The sequence below is a fragment of the Nasonia vitripennis genome (genome assembly GCF_009193385.2).
Source record: "Nasonia vitripennis strain AsymCx chromosome 1 unlocalized genomic scaffold, Nvit_psr_1.1 chr1_random0004, whole genome shotgun sequence".
In the NCBI taxonomy this organism is placed as follows: Eukaryota; Metazoa; Arthropoda; class Insecta; order Hymenoptera; family Pteromalidae; genus Nasonia; species Nasonia vitripennis.
The window spans coordinates 2,117,552-2,141,545 of NW_022279590.1; the positions used below are offsets into that span (position 1 = coordinate 2,117,552).

Here is a 23,994-nt window from a genome sequence, read left to right on the forward strand (position 1 = left end):
TCGCCTCCAGGAGTCGTCCAATTTTCAACTGCTTTATTATTATTTAATATTGTTCGTTTATTAATATTATTATTATTCTTGATATCATTATATTAGATTGATCAAAGCTCAAAAATTGTTATGTATATTTTATTCGATATCATTGTTATATTTTTATATTTGTACTGCGCTATAGTTTTATTGTTTCAATTGTATTTATTTATTTATATTAATGTTTTAATAAATCATACATATTAATTACCTACAATCCTCATCTGTCTCGATCATTTATTTGCGAGGCTCGGCCTCCAGTAAATGCGAGCACGCATTTCCGGATTTTCCGGAAAAGTGCTCGCATTATGCCCGCACGAACCCCTGCATATGCCTGCATACGAGGAGCATGCCGTGCCGTGCGAAAAATACGCGTCCACGAAATCGGGAACATGCGCGCAAAATGCCTGCATACGAACGGCATTATGCTCGCATTTTATCGGCACTCGTGCTGGACAGATCCACCACGGAAGCAAGCAAAATGCTCGGTCATATGCTCGTCATATGACTTTCATGTGCGGATGCAAGTGGACCGTCATGCGTGCCCATTTCGTGCCGGCACGTTTTCAGCATTTTCAGAGCACGCTGTTATCTGGGCTAGACGTCCTCTTCCCACAGGTTTTCCTTTTAACTTAAAGTCGACACTCGTCGACATATAGCATATTTCGTATTTTCGTAGTGTGCCAAAAACCGTTGAAAGCCAGTCTTAACCTATATATTGTGCATTACGTATTGCATTTGCATATTCAAAGCAAGTTTGACATTTATGACTAAGAAAATCAAATGATTTGGAGAAAATAACGTGTAGTATTATTATCAGTTTTTGTACATAGTAAGCGTATATCGTAAATCGTCACTATTTCTGGAGTTTGTTGAGGCAAGCCGAGCATTGGCATATTAGTATACCTATAGCTTTCATTAAGTTTTGTAAAGGGAGGTTAGTATCCGTATGGATACTTTTTCTCTTTATTTGAACTTTAAATATAGTTTTGTACTGTTACATTAATATTTTTGCAGTATTTATAAACTGTTTACTTAGTATACCAGAATTATGTTTTCTTTTTCAGAAATAATGTCCAAACGTGGTCCTTACAAAAATTATTTGGACCGATACAGTACAAATGTTACTATTCCACGCACAACGAAGCTTACACAGAATTATAGAGACACAACGTAAGAAGAATTCCAAACTTAAGAAGAATTTAAAACAATATGATGAATATCAAAGCACAATGCAAGATGTAAGTTGTAAATTCAAAAATTTATTATAATGTATCTCAGCATGCCGGTGGCTAAATTCAAAATTTAGAAAGATTTTTTAAGCATTTTATGTAACCAGAGTAAGTGTACAAATTTCGGATAACGTAGCCCTACATAGTTGTTACTTTATACCAAGCTTTTATATAGCATATGTTTCTGCAGCACTCATTTTTAAAACTGGTACGTTGTTGGAACTTAAAAATTGATATACAATCCCTTCCAGTGCATCAAGCCTGTGTAGTTGGATGACCTTTCACAGAGTAGAAGATGTACGTTGCTCTAAAAATACGGTTTCGATGTAAGTGCATCAGAGCTAAGTGTACCTTCTGATTTCAGAAAATTAAAAAAACTATACGGATATGATGCAATATATTATGAGGGCTATTATACCAATTTTGAAGTCAAAACAATGTACCAGTTTTAAATTATTCAATTTTGAAACAAAAATTTGCAAATAATAGAATATATTAAAACTAGTGGATTGTTTGAAATCAAAAAATTTTTCTTTTTCAGAATGACTAAACATCATTTTGATATTCTGCATTTGCTTTGTTTTATTTTCTTTCATCATCATTTTTTTTTTTAGCAAAGTTCTAGTTCTTCAGTTGCTGATGCTGCATTCTGGATTGATGAAGATTTGAATGAATCAATAATATATAACAATGAATTGAAATCTGTAAGTCGAATATTATTTGCAATGAATTAAAAATGAATATATTTGAAAAAATCTTATACATATATCCCTGGTAGAATTGAAAATTGGCAACCTAACCCTACACTTACATAAGTATGATGAACAGACCCAGGATACACCGATATATGCTATTCTGACAGACCTGTGTCAAATATTACAAAGATGAGGTGTTATCTGTAGGTCAAATATAGCCAGCGATGAGCTCTGGAAGTGATTTTCAAAGATATTTGCACATGAGCATGAGATCTGGACAGAGACGATAGCTAAACTCTCTAGGTATAATAGTTTTTAAATGAGAGTCAAAACAATTTATATGACAAAATCATTCAAATACGAGTGATAACAAAAATTTTGTATTAGCTCTCATTTAAAAACTGTTATACCTAGAGAGCTGAAATTTGGCATGTAAATTTGTTTCAATTTGTTAAAAAAAGAAAATAAGTTATTTTTATCTTAGGTGATATATCTTAAATATAGTAACTTAAATATAGTGCATATAACACTATAATATCAAGTAGTTTAGCTATCGTCTCTGTCCAGATCTCATGCTCATGTGCACATATCTTTGAAAATCTGTTGTCACTGCCCAGTTACTAGTCTACTAAGCAGTTTCACTGCTCTATTTTTTACCAGGGATGTATGTGGAACCAGTAATTTATAGATGAATTGTGAATGAAATTAACTATAGCTTTTTTGCAGGTTAACTTTACTACAGAAAAAAGAGAACATTTGCTAAGAAGAACTGTTTGTAAATGTACAACAGTCAATGTAGCTGAAATTTTACTTTTGTGTATGCAACTCGTAACCAAACATTCGTTGACATGGATAGCCTTAATTGACATTTTCAAGGTACTTAATTGTATTTTTGATATAAATAGTTTACCTACAACCAAGTACATGATAAACTATCTAATGAATGTTAATACAAACTGTCTTTCTTATCACATCATTTGTCACGAATGTAATGCATATTTAGGAAAGAAATTAGATTTCAAAGATACTGTGACGTGCACTTGTGGCTGTCAATTAAGCTCTTCTAAAGTGGGAACATTCTTTATTGAAATCGACGTGAGAGATCAATTAAAGAACCTTTTTTCAGATCAAATTGTCACTAATAGTTTACAAGATTTAATCGAAAAAAGAAAAATGCCGATGGACTTGAAGATATATATGATGGACAAATTTATAGGGAATATGCTGAAAAAAGTAATTTATTAAGAAATCCAAACAACTTGTCTTATACGTAATACTGATGGCTGTCAAGCTGAAGATCACTCTAAAGTTAGTATATGGCCTGTATATTTAATGCTGCACGAACTACCGGATCATATGCGTAAGAAGAATATGCTGCTAGCAGGTCTATGGGTAGCTAAAGAAGAACCTGACATGAATATATTTCTTGAGCCACTTGTTACTCAAGCGAATGAGTTATCTGATAAAGGATTTGAGTGGATTCACAATGGCATAAAAATAACAAGCAAATTATTCCCACTAGGATGTTGTGTTGATTCCGTCGCAAGATGCTCAGTGGTAAACATGAAAAAATTAAACGGCTACAACGGTTGTACTTATTGCGAGCATCCAGCACAATTAGTCAATAATATTTGTAAGTATCCTATACAAAACGACGTGCCAGCTGACCGTTCAGATGAATCAATCAAAAGACAAATGTTTGAAACTTATCAACAGAATTCAGGTGACATACAAGGAGTTTGGGGGCCATCCTCTCTTATGAATATGAAGCATTTAGCAAGAGGAATGATTTTAGACTTCATGCATTCATGCTTATTGGGAGTTACGGAGTTGTATACAAGAATTTTGTTAGAAAATGTACAAAAAGAATATTACATCGGTTCTCCAGCTAGAATCGATATTATTAATAATCGATTAATGTCAATTAGGCCACCAACGTGCATTGCGAAAACACCAAGAAGCATTAAAGAAAGAAACATGTGGAATGCATCAGATTGGATGAATTGGCTGTTGTTTTACTGCATGATATGTTTTAAAGGAATTTTAAAACCCAAATACTACAATCATTTAGCTTTGTTTGTAGCAGCTATGAATATTTTTTTAGAGGATTCTATAACGCCAACAATGCTAGAAGAAGGAAGAATTTTATTAATAAAATTTGTATTTTATTTCGAAGAATTATACGGTGCATAGTATATGTATTATAATGTTCACCTACTGTTACATCTGTCTAAAAATGTTAAGAATTGGGGCCCATTATGGGCAGACAGTACTTTTCCTTTTGAAAACCAGAATGTGTTATTACTTAGAATGAAAAAATGCAACTATCGAATTGCACAACAAATAGTAAACAAGCTTATGTTATATCAACAACTTCCTTTGCTACAAAATGAAAATTGTATATCTTTAAGATTAAAGAATACTGTAATAATTTTAGTAAGCAGAGAGTCAACAATTGTAGTAAAATTAAAGGCTGCACTTTAATAGGTTCGGGTAAGGTATGTGTATGTACATTTAGTGTAAGAGAAAAAAAATGCTTTCTTAATTTTGCTGACATAAAAAAAAATTACTGAATGTAAAAAATATTCTCGAATAATTTATAATGGTTGCAGATAGACAACATGTTCATATTCAAGAAATAAAAAAAAATAATGACTGCTATTATAACTACATATGCAGAATATGGAGTCATTCATAAAATATATAAAATAAAATATGATAAGGAAGATTTTGTTATTATTTATATGTACAAAATAGATGTAAGTCACGAGTCAATAGTTTTCACTAATGATGTTAATGTTAAACATATAAAGGTTTGCAACGAGCAAACTAATACAACATTAAAAGTTATCTTGCATGACATGATTTCAAAGCCATGTTTGCTTACATGCTATAAGAAAAAGTATCATATAAGAGACATCGCTAAAGGAATAATGGGTAAAAGTTTAAATTAAATTGTATATTTGATACTACCTGAAAATAATAAAATTCTTATTTTTATACATACAATCTATTATATTGTTATATCTTCACACTCCTTTTTAAATTAATGATCCCACAATCTGGCAAACAATTTTAGGAATAAAAAAATACGATACTGTATACAAATGTACAAAAGTGTATACAAACGTGTCAAAGTGTACACAAGTATACGTATATACGAATAAAAAAATTTTGATTTTTAAAAGTGTACAGAAGTGTATATAACTGTTCGAACATTTCAAATATATCCATAAATATTTTTGTACCAAAGTATACAAAAGTGTACAAAAGTGTACAAAAATGTTTCAGATTTCTGATAAAATACTAAATTTTATTGTCGAATTGCAACAGAAATATACACTTTTATACACTTTCGTACATTTTTATACATTTGTATACACTTATGTACATTCATATACACTTTTTTATTTCCACCAGGGATGATAGATGGAAAAGTATGCCAAGTAATAACAGGTTCCCGTGTTGCATTTGCAGAGCAAACCTTCACAAATGAATGTTTTGTATAAATTGGCTGAAAGAATCGAAAATGAAGAAAATTTTGAGTATGGCCTTTCATCTTTACATGCAAAAATACGATTTATGGAAAACATACTCGACATAGCATACTGTTTGGATTTTCGTAAGTGGCAGGCAAAATCAGATAAAAAAAAAACAATGCCAAGAAAGAAAGCTTAGAATTCTACACCGATTCAGACAAGAAACTGGCCTCATCGTAGATTATCCGCAACAAGGATCGGGTAATTCTAACGATGGTAATACTGCTACGAGATTTTTCCGTGACCCTGCACTGACTGCTGAAATTACAGGTGTCAATGAAAGTTTAATTACAAGATACAGTGTAATACTACAAGCTCTTGCTTCTGGATCTAAAATAGACTTCGACAAATTTGACGATTATGCAAAAGAAACTGCTAAGTTATACAGTTGTACATATGTATCTTTGTTCGATTGGTTCTACATGCCTGCATCTGTGCATAAAATTCTCTTCCATAGTGCGAACATTATAAATCACTTTCTCATTCCAATCGGTATTTTATCCGAAGATGCTCAAGAATCACGGAATAAAGATTTGAAATACTATCGTCAATTTAATACTCGAAAATGTGATAGAATCTACACGAATATAGATCTATTGCATAAATTATTAATATCTTCTGATCCCTATATATCTAGTTTAAGGCACAAGGCAAACAATATAGTCGGTAGTTAAAATTTCGGATGGCTAAATATTCGGATAGCTAAAAATTCTTATGGCTAATAATTCTGATGATGAAAATTTCTGATGGTTACACGGACAAAAGTTTGGGAAGCTGAAAATTCGGAAAATAGTGATTCGGAACGGTAAAAGTAACGAAAATTGAGAAAGCTAGAATTACCGAACATCGAAAATTTGTTAAATCAAAAATGCCGAAAGATGAAAATCTGTATAGACAAAAATACCGAAAATTAAAATTAAAATACCAAAAGAAATTTGTTTATTTGATAATACATTTTGTTTCTACGATAGTAAATTTGAGGATTGTGAATATTTACAGTACGCCAAGTTAGACTAAATGAATTACATTAGTCGGCGTGCGTTGTCAGATACCGCGGTAGGTGCTGCCATTAAGTCAGGTAGTGTCGAGTATCGCCCGTACATGTTTGGTACATCGACAGCAATTCAAACCAAAAAATGAATTTTGAAAGGTTCCGTTTTGCAAAATATACACTTTGCAACTGTTGTAAATAAAATAATGTACCGATCTCTCCAGATCTCCAAGATTATGTTCGGCTGTACGGCCGAGGGATAGGCAGTGTATTCTATAGTTTTCAAAGTAGTCACGGAAAAGTTTTATGATTACAATTATAGTGATTATTTATACTTGAAATATACGAATTTTTGTTCATGTAAATAGCTTTTATCTTTAGACGATGAGTTTAACTATGTCACCTGAATCTCTTTGAGATGATGACGTGAGCTGTGACATAGAAGTGACACATACATTGCACTACGCCCACCGTAAAAATAATATCCACACACTTTTACGACTCATAGCTTTTAATCTATCAAATTTTGTTCAGTTCAATCAAAATCGTATCATAAAACTCATTGTCAGTTTTTATATAGAGCTTTAATAGTATATAACGTACCTATAGGCCGGGAAGAGAAATAATGTCCGAGATCACATTTGAGTGTGTCTCCGCGGCCGATATCGCGTACGCGAAATGTAATTTAGCGTGCGCGAAAACTTTGTAGCGTGTGCGAAATCAACTAACAAATTTTCCTGGAAAATTTCGCGTGCGCTACTAATCAACCTTACGCTATAAATCTGTCGCGCACGCTAGAAAAATCAACCTTTCGCGTACGCTAGATCTTTCGCGCACGCTAGATATAAACTTTTCGGGCACGTTAGTATTTTTATGAGCAATTCTTTCGCGTACGCTAAAGTGCTCCAAATTTTCTTATAAGAAGCAAACGGAGTACTTATACATAGAGATGTTCCATTTATCCTTCATAAGTCACTCATGTTATGTTGCTTCTTTTATATATAGGAAATGTAGATCACTAGCGTACGCGAAAGAATTGCCTAAACAAGAAAAACTCTAGCGTATGCGAAAATCTCTCGCGCCATCTCTCATACAAGTACTCCGTTCGCTTCTTACAAGAAAATTTGGAGCACTTTAGCGCACGCGAAAGAATTGCTCAAAAAAAAAGTTCATTTATACCACTCTAACCTCAAAATCCAAACTTTAATTGCAATTTTCGGCTCCCGTGGTATAATATACTATTCTAGCGTACGCGAAAAGTTGATTTTCTAGCGTGCGCGACAGATTTAGCGCACGCGAAAGGTTGATTAGTAGTGTACGCGAAAAATTTTATTTATTTATTTCCGGTCGTGGTACGTGGTTATTTTTCATGCCATTCTTATGCCAAGTTTTTATACAGCATCGATCATGAAATAATACTGAACAAAAATAATTTTCACGAAGGCATTACAAAAACAGAGAAGGCAAAATTACAGTTATTTTACTAAAAAAATATATAGGCTTTATGACTATATATGAATTGACAATTTGCGCTCTGCTGCTTTGACGAGTTATTGCTGATTTTATTCAGGGAATATTGTTACGTATTTTGCGGTTAAATTATAATTAATAATTACGTAAAGTTTTCTCACTGTATTCATCGCTCGCACTACTTTCTTTCATTCTGTGTCGGGGTCTCTCTTTCTGTGCTCCCTGTGATATACACAGTCTTGCAATATATTAAGGTAGGTAGCTGTATAGCAAGTCATAACATATCATCATTAAATTGTGTACTTATATTTTTGATCAGGATTAAATTCCCTCTGTATTTTACTACATCCCTACAATGATCAGAGTGGCTCTTATCTTCACTTTAAGCAATTTTTGTTAGGTTAAGGCCTGCTGTTATGAACAGTTCGCAACCAATAGAATTTTGAAAATAATATATCTATATTTTTAGTAGTAAAGAGCAGGATGTACTTTATCACCTTAAATAAAAATGCGAAATCTTTAGAATTATATTATCTTTATTTTATTAATACTTCCATGTTACTTTATTAAACTTTTGTTTTAAATTGAGTCTTGATTTATAAATTGTGCAGTACATATAAAGTCAAATCGTTATTATTTTTTTTTTTATACATACATGAATTGCATTCTCACGAGTCATGTGATATAAGGTATCATAATATACAAGAAGAACTGTACAAACTTGATTTGCCAAAAGAAAAGTTAATAAGGAACTCGCGTACCGCGGTCGTGCCTAAAAAAACTAGTGCATTTTTTTACAATAAAGTTTTTTATTTGTTGTTTAAATATTTCAAAGTAATTAATTTAATGAAATCATTTCTAATGAAGCGAAAACTAAGACAATCATTATATGGGTATTAATATTTCAAACTTGTCAGTCATTTGCTGTCTTTTTTACATCAAGCAATATTGCAAGCTTTAGTTGGAATCAAAGGGGACTTTATTTGTACATTAGTTATAAACGCATTTCAATAAGGACAAAATTGAATTATATTTTATGAATCACAAATCTTACTGCTACATAATTTATTTTGTAGAATATAATATGGCAGTGTACTTGAACTTGAACTTTATGCTTAAAATATATCTATATGTATGCATCAATGAAATATTGAATAGATATATATATATATATATATATATATATATATATATATATATATATATAAATATGTATATATTAATTATTAATTTACAATACAAGTACAATTTATCACAAAACAAAAAATGTCGCCTATACAAATAGTTATGTTTTATTAATTATTTTCTTTTTTTTAATGTACATACTATAATTGTCAATCTCGAGGTAATAACGGCACTACTAATTGTGAAAACTGAAACTAAATATATATATATAGATATTATGTATACTAGAGTACAATATGGAACAGCGATCGTCTAATTCGGAATGCAGGGATTTTATACCTCGTATGCGTTCCACGTTGTTACACAATTGTTGACATTTTTTCACTTTCCTTGCGTCAGTCTTTGTCAAAAATTATAAAGATGCCAATGAAACCATATAATCTTACAATCTTTAATAAAGTTTTATTCGCGGTGAAATGTAATTGTCATACATTGCTGCCGCGTGTATGCATCAATATATACTAACTAACGATGAGCACAATATGTAAGGCGCCTATTCTAAAGAGTCAGGCATAATTGTCGGCAGTGCTTAACGGGCAGACGAATAATCAACAAAACGTTTTATGTTGATTGTGCGTGATTGATTTTCCTTACATAAGAAATCGTAATAAGGTTTTATATCACATAATCTACATCCAACGCAATGCAAACCTTTTAAGCTTTCAAATTTTTTTTTATGGTTCTTAGGATTTTCATTAAGTGCTAAAATAATATATATATATATATATATATATATATATATATATATGTTTGAGTGTGTATAGTTACGCTTTGAGCTGGCTATTAAAAACTAAAATAAAGCATTTGTTTCAATAAAACTACAATAATTATATTAAAAAATTATCAATATTCTGCTAAATTAACCATACTATGGTGCTTGTATAACATCTATATTATAGGTATATGCGCAATGAGATTCCGGCGCAACGATCATTACTCGACATAAAGGCAAATATTACAATTTTCAATGCTCAATAATCATAACATCTGACCTGATAGTAAAATTAAATCGGCGATATACAACTTAAAAGTAAAAGCCATGCGATTCTTTTCGCATGTGTGTATCTTAAAAACTAGTAAAAAAATACATATATTTATTCTTATATCTTATCGGACTGTCATCCCAGTTGAAGTCACAAAGCTCGATATCAACTTTTCAATAAGTCGCAAAGTTACAGAGGTGACATTCGACAGTCGATAATATCAAACAATATTCTCTACATTTCGTCAAATCGTGAGTTTCTGTACATGATCAGTTTACTGATTTCATATGTCACTGCATGAGATCCTGTCCACCTGAAACAAACTAAAGAAAAAAGTAGTACGTGTCCAATGCAAATATTTTAGTTGAAAAATTAATTTTACAATTAAAAAAATCGATTATTGAATAATTATACATATTTTCAATCCTAGGTGACTCAAAAAACATTATAATTTTCATTGTCTCATAATTTTTTTAAAGAATAAAAGAATTAAAAAAAAATTATCTTCATTTTATTAATAGAATGTTTAATTCGTACTCAAACGACCGTGATTCCAAAAAAGGCATTTACATTATAAGGTTAACCAGAAAAAAACGAAATTTACGACTGAACCATGAAGATATGCAACCTAACATACACAAAGCGGAATCGTCCGACATCCTCCTGTCCAAAAAAACTACCACTCTATATCTTCAGCATCATTGACAAGACAAACCAACCTAATAAACATTTCAAACGAACGAATCGACGAATTCTATGACTACTTTCACCGCCACCAAAGGATGAGAAGAAAGTTGCTGCAGTCAAGCTATACAAAAGTAATTTACGTTACTGCTCTGTTATAGGAGCTCATGACACCTTGGTTGTGTCTGCACTACTTATAGGAATTCAACACATACGAATTACGCTGGTTACTCACTATTCGTAGGAGCTGACAACACATTATCATAATGACTGGTTGCGCTTAAAAAACACAACACATAATCAAGATGAGCGGCCTACACTATAACCAAACAGTATCGTAACAATGAAAATAGATCTAAAAATAAAATACTGCTGAAACCTATATCGGCTTGGTTGCACTGAACATGTAATGCCTATTTTGGAATCGACATTTCTAGTTTTACAAAATATTTAGTCTTAGCTAAAAGCAAACTAACTTTATAACAACTTTATTACAATTATAGTGATTATTTATACTTGAAATATACGAATTTTTGTTCATGTAAATAGCTTTTATCTTTAGACGATGAGTTTAACTATGTCACCTGAATCTCTTTGAGATGATGACGTGAGCTGTGACATAGAAGTGACACATACATTGCACTACGCCCACCGTAAAAATAATATCCACACACTTTTACGACTCATAGCTTTTAATCTATCAAATTTTGTTCAGTTCAATCAAAATCGTATCATAAAACTCATTGTCAGTTTTTATATAGAGCTTTAATAGTATATAACGTACCTATAGGCCGGGAAGAGAAATAATGTCCGAGATCACATTTGAGTGTGTCTCCGCGGCCGATATCGCGTACGCGAAATGTAATTTAGCGTGCGCGAAAACTTTGTAGCGTGTGCGAAATCAACTAACAAATTTTCCTGGAAAATTTCGCGTGCGCTACTAATCAACCTTACGCTATAAATCTGTCGCGCACGCTAGAAAAATCAACCTTTCGCGTACGCTAGATCTTTCGCGCACGCTAGATATAAACTTTTCGGGCACGTTAGTATTTTTATGAGCAATTCTTTCGCGTACGCTAAAGTGCTCCAAATTTTCTTATAAGAAGCAAACGGAGTACTTATACATAGAGTTACTGCTCTGTTATAGGAGCTCATGACACCTTGGTTGTGTCTGCACTACTTATAGGAATTCAACACATACGAATTACGCTGGTTACTCACTATTCGTAGGAGCTGACAACACATTATCATAATGACTGGTTGCGCTTAAAAAACACAACACATAATCAAGATGAGCGGCCTACACTATAACCAAACAGTATCGTAACAATGAAAATAGATCTAAAAATAAAATACTGCTGAAACCTATATCGGCTTGGTTGCACTGAACATGTAATGCCTATTTTGGAATCGACATTTCTAGTTTTACAAAATATTTAGTCTTAGCTAAAAGCAAACTAACTTTATAACAACTTTATTACAATTATAGTGATTATTTATACTTGAAATATACGAATTTTTGTTCATGTAAATAGCTTTTATCTTTAGACGATGAGTTTAACTATGTCACCTGAATCTCTTTGAGATGATGACGTGAGCTGTGACATAGAAGTGACACATACATTGCACTACGCCCACCGTAAAAATAATATCCACACACTTTTACGACTCATAGCTTTTAATCTATCAAATTTTGTTCAGTTCAATCAAAATCGTATCATAAAACTCATTGTCAGTTTTTATATAGAGCTTTAATAGTATATAACGTACCTATAGGCCGGGAAGAGAAATAATGTCCGAGATCACATTTGAGTGTGTCTCCGCGGCCGATATCGCGTACGCGAAATGTAATTTAGCGTGCGCGAAAACTTTGTAGCGTGTGCGAAATCAACTAACAAATTTTCCTGGAAAATTTCGCGTGCGCTACTAATCAACCTTACGCTATAAATCTGTCGCGCACGCTAGAAAAATCAACCTTTCGCGTACGCTAGATCTTTCGCGCACGCTAGATATAAACTTTTCGGGCACGTTAGTATTTTTATGAGCAATTCTTTCGCGTACGCTAAAGTGCTCCAAATTTTCTTATAAGAAGCAAACGGAGTACTTATACATAGAGATGTTCCATTTATCCTTCATAAGTCACTCATGTTATGTTGCTTCTTTTATATATAGGAAATGTAGATCACGTTATGTTAAATCCGCGCGCTTCGGATCCTGTTCCGATCGCAGGTGAGTCCACCGTTCTAGAGGTGATAACACCCATACCTCTCTAGAACTAAGTATCAGAGCTTTCCGACTTTGACGAGAACAGTGTCAACTCGTCGTCAGACACACTACGGTTTCATTCTCGCATCCTAGCGCCTCCCTGCAAGGCAGCGCGCCTTCGCTGGCATCGTTATCGCGTAAGACCAGGTGACGATTCATTCAACGCATCCCCTTTCGGGGCAGTTGTCATCGCTCCCGCATCCTCCTCGGCAGCAGCATTTTTGCCCATTTTTGTAATGTGAGATGAAAGAGATAGATTGAGAGATAAGAGTTAATGTGAAGTGTTTTTGTTGTTGTGGTGCTTGCGTAGTGTTTCTAGAAGAATGCGTTCGACAGTGTGGACTCATCACATCCACGCCTGTTCCTATCGGCTGTCCGCGGCTGCTTATTCAATTTATTCGCAGCTAACCTCTTTCTCAGGGGCTGTTCCTCTATCCGCAACCTAAGAACGCGCTGTGTAGTGGTGATACGCACCCACCCGTCCGATCTGGACGACAACGCCCAAGACCCGCTTAGGGTAGCGGCATTGTAACAACAGTAACTTATATAGTGAAATTTATTTTAAAAATCTTTTTTATGATGGTATTATATAATTCTCACTTTCATAGAAGAATTTTCCCTTCTTCAAAAAAAGTAATCAAAAATCGTACCAACATATCTTAATACACATTATGTGATAATGACGACTGCTCTATATATTAACCCGTATCACAAGACGTAATCTGCAGATTTGGTCTACATAAAAGGGATGCTGGGATTAATCATCCGTATTTATATGATCTGGTTTTTTAAAGATATTGAGCGAAATGCTGCCAACAATCATTTGTGAGAATATGATCTGGTTTTTCAAGGATATCTGTTTGTGAATGTAAAATGACGACAGCTCTATGTATTTACGTATATCATAAGACGTTATCTGCAGATTTCATTCGGATAAAAGGGTTGCTGCAAACAATCATCTGTGCAAATATGATCTGGCTCTTTAAAGATATTGGTTTGTGAATGTTAAATGACGACTGCTCTATGTAATCACGCATATCATAAGTAGACATTTGCAGATTTAGTCCGGTTGAGAGGAATGCTGCGAACAATCATTTGTGCGAATATGATCTGGTTTTTAAAGATATTCGTTTGTGAATGTTAAATGGCGATTGCTCTATGTAATCACGTGTATGGCAAGGCGTAATCTGCAGATTTGGTCTACATAAAAGGGATGCTGGGATTAATCATCCGTATTGATATGATCTGGTTTTTTAAAGACATTTGTTTGTGAATGTAAAATGACGACTGCTCTATGTATTCACCCGTATCACAAGAAGTAATCTGCAGAGTTGGCCTAGATAAAAGGCATACTGCGATTAATCATCCGCATAGATATGATCTGGTTTTTTAAAGATATCTGTTTGTGAATGTAAAATGACGACAGCTCCATGTATTTACGTATATCATAATACGTAAACTGCAGATTTGGTTCGGATAAAAGGGATGCTGCAAACAATCATCTGTGAAGATATAATCTGGTTTTTTAAAGATATCTGTTTGTGAATGAGATATGACGACTGCTCTATGTTTTCACGCATATCATAAGAAGACATTTGCAGATTTAGTCCGGTTGAGAGGAATGCTGCGAACAATCATTTGTGCTAATATAATTTAGTTTTTCAAAGATATTGGTTTGTGAATGTTAAATGGCGACTGCTCTATGTAATCACGTGTATGGCAAGGCGTAATCTGCAGATTTGGTCTACATAAAAGGGATGCTGGGATTAATCATCCGTATTGATATGATCTAGTTTTTCAAGGATATCTGTTTGGGAATGTAAAATGACGACAGCTCCATGTATTTTCGTATATCATAATACGTAAACTGCAGATTTGGTTCGGATAAAAGGGATGCTGCGAACAATCATCTGTGAAGATATAATCTGGTTTTTTAAAGATATCTGTTTGTGAATGAGATATGACGACTGTTCTATGTTTTCACGCATATCATAAGAAGACATTTGCAGATTTAGTCCGGTTGAGAGGAATGCTGCGAACAATCATTTGTGCTAATATAATTTAGTTTTTCAAAGATGTTGGTTTGTGAATGTTAAATGACAACTGATCTATGTATTAACCCGTATCACAAGAAGTAATCTGCTGATTTGGTCTACATAAAAGGGATGCTGGGATTAATCATCCGTATTGATATGATCTAGTTTTTCAAGGATATCTGTTTGGGAATGGAAAATGACGACAGCTCCATGTATTTTCGTATATCATGATACGTAAACTGCAGAATTGGTTCGGATAAAAGGGATGCTGCGAACAATCATCTGTGAAGATATAATCTGTTTTTTTAAAGATATCTGTTAGTGAATGAGATATGACGACTGCTTTATGTATTCCCGCATATCACAAGAGGTAATCTCAAGATTTAGTCCGGTTGAGAGCAATACTGCGAACAATCATGTGTGCGAATATGATCTGGTTTTTAAAGATATTGGTTTGTGAATGTTAAATGGCGACTGCTCTATGTAATCACGTGTATGGCAAGGCGTAATCTGCAGATTTGGTCTACATAAAAGGGATGCTGGGATTAATCATCCGTATTGATATGATCTAGTTTTTCAAGGATATCTGTTTGGGAATGTAAAATGACGACAGCTCCATGTATTTTCGTATATCATAATACGTAAACTGCAGATTTGGTTCGGATAAAAGGGATGCTGCGAACAATCATCTGTGAAGATATAATCTGGTTTTTTAAAGATATCTGTTTGTGAATGAGATATGACGACTGTTCTATGTTTTCACGCATATCATAAGTAGACATTTGCAGATTTAGTCCGGTTGAGAGGAATGCTGCGAACAATCATTTGTGCTAATATAATTTAGTTTTTCAAAGATATTGGTTTGTGAATGTTAAATGACAACTGATCTATGTATTAACCCGTATCACAAGAAGTAATCTGCTGATTTGGTCTACATAAAAGGGATGCTGGGATTAATCATCCGTATTGATATGATCTAGTTTTTCAAGGATATCTGTTTGGGAATGTAAAATGACGACAGCTCCATGTATTTTCGTATATCATAATACGTAAACTGCAGATATGGTTCGGATAAAAGGGATGCTGCGAACAATCATCTGTGAAGATATAATCTGGTTTTTTACAGATATTGCTTTATGAATGTAAAATGACGATTGCTCTATGTTTTCCGGAATATCATAAGAAGACATTTGCAGATTTAGTCCGGTTGAGAGGAATGCTGCGAACAATCATTTGTGCGAATATGATCTGGTTTTTAAAGATAATCGTTTGTGAATGTTAAATGGCGACTGCTCTATGTAATCACGTGTATGGCAAGGCGTAATCTGCAGATTTGGTCTACATAAAAGGGATGCTGGCATTAATCATCCGTATTGATATGATCTAGTTTTTCAAGGATATCTGTTTGGGAATGTAAAATGACGACAGCTCCATGTATTTTCGTATATTATAATACGTAAACTGCAGATTTGGTTCGGATAAAAGGGATGCTGCGAACAATCATCTGTGAAGATATAATCTGGTTTTTTAAAGATATCTGTTAGTGAATGAGATATGACGACTGCTTTATGTATTCCCGCAGATCACAAGAGGTAATCTTAAGATTTAGTCCGGTTGAGAGCAATACTGCGAACAATCATTTGTGCGAATATGATCTGGCTTTTAAAGATATTGGTTTGTGAATGTTAAATGACGACTGCTCTATGTAATCACGTGTATGGCAAGGCGTAATCTGCAGATTTGGTCTACATAAAAGGGATGCTGGGATTAATCATCCGTATTGATATGATCTAGTTTTTCAAGGATATCTGTTTGGGAATGTAAAATGACCACAGCTCCATGTATTTTCGTATATCATAATACGTAAACTGCAGATTTGGTTCGGATAAAAGGGATGCTGCGAACAATCATCTGTGAAGATATAATCTGGTTTTTTAAAGATATCTGTTTGTGAATGAGATATGACGACTGTTCTATGTTTTCACGCATATCATAAGAAGACATTTGCAGATTTAGTCCGGTTGAGAGGAATGCTGCGAACAATCATTTGTGCTAATATAATTTAGTTTTTCAAAGATGTTGGTTTGTGAATGTTAAATGACAACTGATCTATGTATTAACCCGTATCACAAGAAGTAATCTGCTGATTTGGTCTACATAAAAGGGATGCTGGGATTAATCATCCGTATTGATATGATCTAGTTTTTCAAGGATATCTGTTTGGGAATGGAAAATGACGACAGCTCCATGTATTTTCGTATATCATGATACGTAAACTGCAGAATTGGTTCGGATAAAAGGGATGCTGCGAACAATCATCTGTGAAGATATAATCTGTTTTTTTAAAGATATCTGTTAGTGAATGAGATATGACGACTGCTTTATGTATTCCCGCATATCACAAGAGGTAATCTCAAGATTTAGTCCGGTTGAGAGCAATACTGCGAACAATCATGTGTGCGAATATGATCTGGTTTTTAAAGATATTGGTTTGTGAATGTTAAATGGCGACTGCTCTATGTAATCACGTGTATGGCAAGGCGTAATCTGCAGATTTGGTCTACATAAAAGGGATGCTGGGATTAATCATCCGTATTGATATGATCTAGTTTTTCAAGGATATCTGTTTGGGAATGTAAAATGACGACAGCTCCATGTATTTTCGTATATCATAATACGTAAACTGCAGATTTGGTTCGGATAAAAGGGATGCTGCGAACAATCATCTGTGAAGATATAATCTGGTTTTTTAAAGATATCTGTTTGTGAATGAGATATGACGACTGTTCTATGTTTTCACGCATATCATAAGTAGACATTTGCAGATTTAGTCCGGTTGAGAGGAATGCTGCGAACAATCATTTGTGCTAATATAATTTAGTTTTTCAAAGATATTGGTTTGTGAATGTTAAATGACAACTGATCTATGTATTAACCCGTATCACAAGAAGTAATCTGCTGATTTGGTCTACATAAAAGGGATGCTGGGATTAATCATCCGTATTGATATGATCTAGTTTTTCAAGGATATCTGTTTGGGAATGTAAAATGACGACAGCTCCATGTATTTTCGTATATCATAATACGTAAACTGCAGATATGGTTCGGATAAAAGGGATGCTGCGAACAATCATCTGTGAAGATATAATCTGGTTTTTTACAGATATTGCTTTATGAATGTAAAATGACGATTGCTCTATGTTTTCCGGAATATCATAAGAAGACATTTGCAGATTTAGTCCGGTTGAGAGGAATGCTGCGAACAATCATTTGTGCGAATATGATCTGGTTTTTAAAGATAATCGTTTGTGAATGTTAAATGGCGACTGCTCTATGTAATCACGTGTATGGCAAGGCGTAATCTGCAGATTTGGTCTACATAAAAGGGATGCTGGCATTAATCATCCGTATTGATATGATCTAGTTTTTCAAGGATATCTGTTTGGGAATGTAAAATGACGACAGCTCCATGTATTTTCGTATATTATAATACGTAAACTGCAGATTTGGTTCGGATAAAAGGGATGCTGCGAACAATCATCTGTGAAGATATAATCTGGTTTTTTAAAGATATCTGTTAGTGAATGAGATATGACGACTGCTTTATGTATTCCCGCAGATCACAAGAGGTAATCTTAAGATTTAGTCCGGTTGAGAGCAATACTGCGAACAATCATTTGTGCGAATATGATCTGGCTTTTAAAGATATTGGTTTGTGAATGTTAAATGACGACTGCTCTATGTAATCACGTGTATGGCAAGGCGTAATCTGCAGATTTGGTCTACATAAAAGGGATGCTGGGATTAATCATCCGTATTGATATGATCTAGTTTTTCAAGGATATCTGTTTGGGAATGTAAAATGACCACAGCTCCATGTATTTTCGTATATCATAATACGTAAACTGCAGATTTGGTTCGGATAAAAGGGATGCTGCGAACAATCATCTGTGAAGATATAATCTGGTTTTTTACAGATATTGCTTTATGAATGTAAAATGACGACTGCTCTATGTTTTCACGCATATCATAAGAAGACATTTGCAGATTTAGTCCGGTTGAGAGGAATGCTGCGAACAATCATTTGTGCGAATATGATCTGGTTTTTAAAGATATTCGTTTGTGAATGTTAAATGGCGACTGCTCGATGTAATCACGTGTATGGCAAGGCGTAATCTGCAGATTTGGTCTATATAAAAGGGATGCTGGGATTAATCATCCGTATTGATATGATCTAGTTTTTCAAGGATATCTGTTTGGGAATGTAAAATGACCACAGCTCCATGTATTTTCGTATATCATAATACGTAAACTGCAGATTTGGTTCGGATAAAAGGGATGCTGCGAACAATCATCTGTGAAGATATAATCTGGTTTTTTACAGATATTGCTTTATGAATGTAAAATGACGACTGCTCTATGTTTTCACGCATATCATAAGAAGACATTTGCAGATTTAGTCCGGTTGAGAGGAATGCTGCGAACAATCATTTGTGCGAATATGATCTGGTTTTTAAAGATATTCGTTTGTGAATGTTAAATGGCGACTGCTCGATGTAATCACGTGTATGGCAAGGCGTAATCTGCAGATTTGGTCTATATAAAAGGGATGCTGGGATTAATCATCCGTATTGATATGATCTAGTTTTTCAAGGATATCTGTTTGGGAATGTAAAATGACCACAGCTCCATGTATTTTCGTATATCATAATACGTAAACTGCAGATTTGGTTCGGATAAAAGGGATGCTGCGAACAATCATCTGTGAAGATATAATCTGGTTTTTTACAGATATTGCTTTATGAATGTAAAATGACGACTGCTCTATGTTTTCACGCATATCATAAGAAGACATTTGCAGATTTAGTCCGGTTGAGAGGAATGCTGCGAACAATCATTTGTGCGAATATGATCTGGTTTTTAAAGATATTCGTTTGTGAATGTTAAATGGCGACTGCTCGATGTAATCACGTGTATGGCAAGGCGTAATCTGCAGATTTGGTCTATATAAAAGGGATGCTGGGATTAATCATCCGTATTGATATGATCTAGTTTTTCAAGGATATCTGTTTGGGAATGGAAAATGACGATAGCTCCATGTATTTACGTATATCATAATACGTAAACTGCAGATTTGGTTCGGATAAAAGGGATGCTGCGAACAATCATCTGTGAAGATATAATCTGGTTTTTTAAAGATATCTGTTTGTGAATGAGATATGACGACTGCTCTATGTTTTCACGCATATCATACGAAGAAATCTGCAGATTTAATCCGGTTGAGAGAAATGCTGCGAACAATCATTTGTGCGAATATGATCTGGCTTTTAAAGATATTGGTTTGTGAATGTTAAATGACGACTGCTCTATGTAATCACGTGTATGGCAAGGCGTAATCTGCAGATTTGGTCTACATAAAAGGGATGCTGGGATTAATCATCCGTATTGATATGATCTAGTTTTTCAAGGATATCTGTTTGGGAATGTAAAATGACCACAGCTCCATGTATTTTCGTATATCATAATACGTAAACTGCAGATTTGGTTCGGATAAAAGGGATGCTGCGAACAATCATCTGTGAAGATATAATCTGGTTTTTTACAGATATTGCTTTATGAATGTAAAATGACGACTGCTCTATGTTTTCACGCATATCATAAGAAGACATTTGCAGATTTAGTCCGGTTGAGAGGAATGCTGCGAACAATCATTTGTGCGAATATGATCTGGTTTTTAAAGATATTCGTTTGTGAATGTTAAATGGCGACTGCTCGATGTAATCACGTGTATGGCAAGGCGTAATCTGCAGATTTGGTCTATATAAAAGGGATGCTGGGATTAATCATCCGTATTGATATGATCTAGTTTTTCAAGGATATCTGTTTGGGAATGTAAAATGACCACAGCTCCATGTATTTTCGTATATCATAATACGTAAACTGCAGATTTGGTTCGGATAAAAGGGATGCTGCGAACAATCATCTGTGAAGATATAATCTGGTTTTTTACAGATATTGCTTTATGAATGTAAAATGACGACTGCTCTATGTTTTCACGCATATCATAAGAAGACATTTGCAGATTTAGTCCGGTTGAGAGGAATGCTGCGAACAATCATTTGTGCGAATATGATCTGGTTTTTAAAGATATTCGTTTGTGAATGTTAAATGGCGACTGCTCGATGTAATCACGTGTATGGCAAGGCGTAATCTGCAGATTTGGTCTATATAAAAGGGATGCTGGGATTAATCATCCGTATTGATATGATCTAGTTTTTCAAGGATATCTGTTTGGGAATGTAAAATGACCACAGCTCCATGTATTTTCGTATATCATAATACGTAAACTGCAGATTTGGTTCGGATAAAAGGGATGCTGCGAACAATCATCTGTGAAGATATAATCTGGTTTTTTACAGATATTGCTTTATGAATGTAAAATGACGACTGCTCTATGTTTTCACGCATATCATAAGAAGACATTTGCAGATTTAGTCCGGTTGAGAGGAATGCTGCGAACAATCATTTGTGCGAATATGATCTGGTTTTTAAAGATATTCGTTTGTGAATGTTAAATGGCGACTGCTCGATGTAATCACGTGTATGGCAAGGCGTAATCTGCAGATTTGGTCTATATAAAAGGGATGCTGGGATTAATCATCCGTATTGATATGATCTAGTTTTTCAAGGATATCTGTTTGGGAATGGAAAATGACGATAGCTCCATGTATTTACGTATATCATAATACGTAAACTGCAGATTTGGTTCGGATAAAAGGGATGCTGCAAACAATCATCTATGAAGATATAATCTGGTTTTTTAAAGATATCTGTTTGTGAATGAGATATGACGACTGCTCTATGTTTTCACGCATATCATACGAAGAAATCTGCAGATTTAATCCGGTTGAGAGAAATGCTGCGAACAATCATTTGTGCGAATATGATCTGGTTTTTAAAGATATTGGTTTGTGAATGTTAAATGGCGACTGCTCTATGTAATCACGTGTATGGCAAGGCGTAATCTGCAGATTTGGTCTATATAAAAGGGATGCTGGGATTAATCATCCGTATTGATATGATCTAGTTTTTCAAGGATATCTGTTTGGGAATGGAAAATGACGATAGCTCCATGTATTTACGTATATCATAATACGTAAACTGCAGATTTGGTTCGGATAAAAGGGATGCTGCAAACAATCATCTATGAAGATATAATCTGGTTTTTTAAAGATATCTGTTTGTGAATGAGATATGACGACTGCTCTATGTTTTCACGCATATCATAAGAAGAAATCTGCAGATTTAGTCCGGTCGAGAGAAATGCTGCGAACAATCATTTGTGCGAATATGATCTGGTCTTTAAAGATATTGGTTTGTGAATGTTAAATGGCGACTGCTCTATGTAATCACGTGTATGGCAAGGCGTAATCTGCAGATTTGGTCTATATAAAAGGGATGCTGGGATTAATCATCCGTATTGATATGATCTAGTTTTTCAAGGATATCTGTTTGGGAATGGAAAATGACGACAGCTCCATGTATTTTCGTATATCATAATACGTAAACTGCAGAATTGGTTCGGATAAAAGGGATGCTGCGAACAATCATCTGTGAAGATATAATCTGGTTTTTTAAAGATATCTGTTAGTGAATGAGATATGACGACTGCTTTATGTATTCCCGCAGATCGCAAGAGGTAATCTCAAGATTTAGTCCGGTTGAGAGCAATACTGCGAACAATCATTTGTGCGAATATGATCTGGTTTTTAAAGATAATGGTTTGTGAATGTTAAATGACGACTGCTCTATGTAATCACGTGTATGGCAAGGCGTAATCTGCAGATTTGGTCTATATAAAAGGGATGCTGGGATTAATCATCCGTATTGATATGATCTAGTTTTTCAAGGATATCTGTTTGGGAATGGAACATGACGACAGCTCCATGTATTTTCGTATATCATAATACGTAAACTGCAGAATTGGTTCGGATAAAAGGGATGCTGCGAACAATCATCTGTGAAGATATAATCTGGTTTTTTAAAGATATCTGTTTGTGAATGAGATATGACGACTGCTCTATGTTTTCACGCATATCATAAGAAGAAATCTGCAGATTTAGTCCGGTTGAGAGAAATGCTGCGAACAATCATTTGTGCGAATATGATCTGGCTTTTAAAGATATTGGTTTGTGAATGTTAAATGACGACTGCTCTATGTAATCACGTGTATGGCAAGGCGTAATCTGCAGATTTGGTCTACATAAAAGGGATGCTGGGATTAATCATCCGTATTGATATGATCTAGTTTTTCAAGGATATCTGTTTGGGAATGTAAAATGACCACAGCTCCATGTATTTTCGTATATCATAATACGTAAACTGCAGATTTGGTTCGGATAAAAGGGATGCTGCGAACAATCATCTGTGAAGATATAATCTGGTTTTTTACAGATATTGCTTTATGAATGTAAAATGACGACTGCTCTATGTTTTCACGCATATCATAAGAAGACATTTGCAGATTTAGTCCGGTTGAGAGGAATGCTGCGAACAATCATTTGTGCGAATATGATCTGGTTTTTAAAGATATTCGTTTGTGAATGTTAAATGGCGACTGCTCGATGTAATCACGTGTATGGCAAGGCGTAATCTGCAGATTTGGTCTATATAAAAGGGATGCTGGGATTAATCATCCGTATTGATATGATCTAGTTTTTCAAGGATATCTGTTTGGGAATGGAAAATGACGATAGCTCCATGTATTTACGTATATCATAATACGTAAACTGCAGATTTGGTTCGGATAAAAGGGATGCTGCAAACAATCATCTATGAAGATATAATCTGGTTTTTTAAAGATATCTGTTTGTGAATGAGATAT

The 23,994-nt window shown here is 34.2% G+C and overlaps 1 protein-coding gene across 12 annotated transcripts; it reads left to right on the forward strand.

Annotated features, from left to right (window-relative positions):
* The first annotated feature begins 301 nt into the window (after positions 1-301).
* Positions 302-4,966, forward strand: LOC100677802. 12 transcript variants are annotated; one of them, XR_004345115.1, is made up of 5 exons: positions 302-967; positions 1,098-1,271; positions 1,877-1,966; positions 2,684-4,455; positions 4,570-4,966. XR_004345115.1 is itself a non-coding variant. In XM_031933522.2 (5 exons), exons 2-5 carry the CDS (start codon positions 1,152-1,154, stop codon positions 2,970-2,972), a joined length of 372 nt encoding a protein of 123 aa, XP_031789382.1. In that variant the 5' UTR covers positions 655-967; positions 1,098-1,151; the 3' UTR covers positions 2,973-4,966. The 12 variants fall into 12 exon arrangements, 8 of the variants coding, with proteins under 8 accessions (XP_031789361.1, XP_031789363.1, XP_031789379.1 ...); XR_004345116.1 differs by having other exon boundaries at positions 302-907; XR_004345118.1 differs by having other exon boundaries at positions 302-648.
* The last annotated feature ends 19,028 nt before the right edge of the window (positions 4,967-23,994 follow it).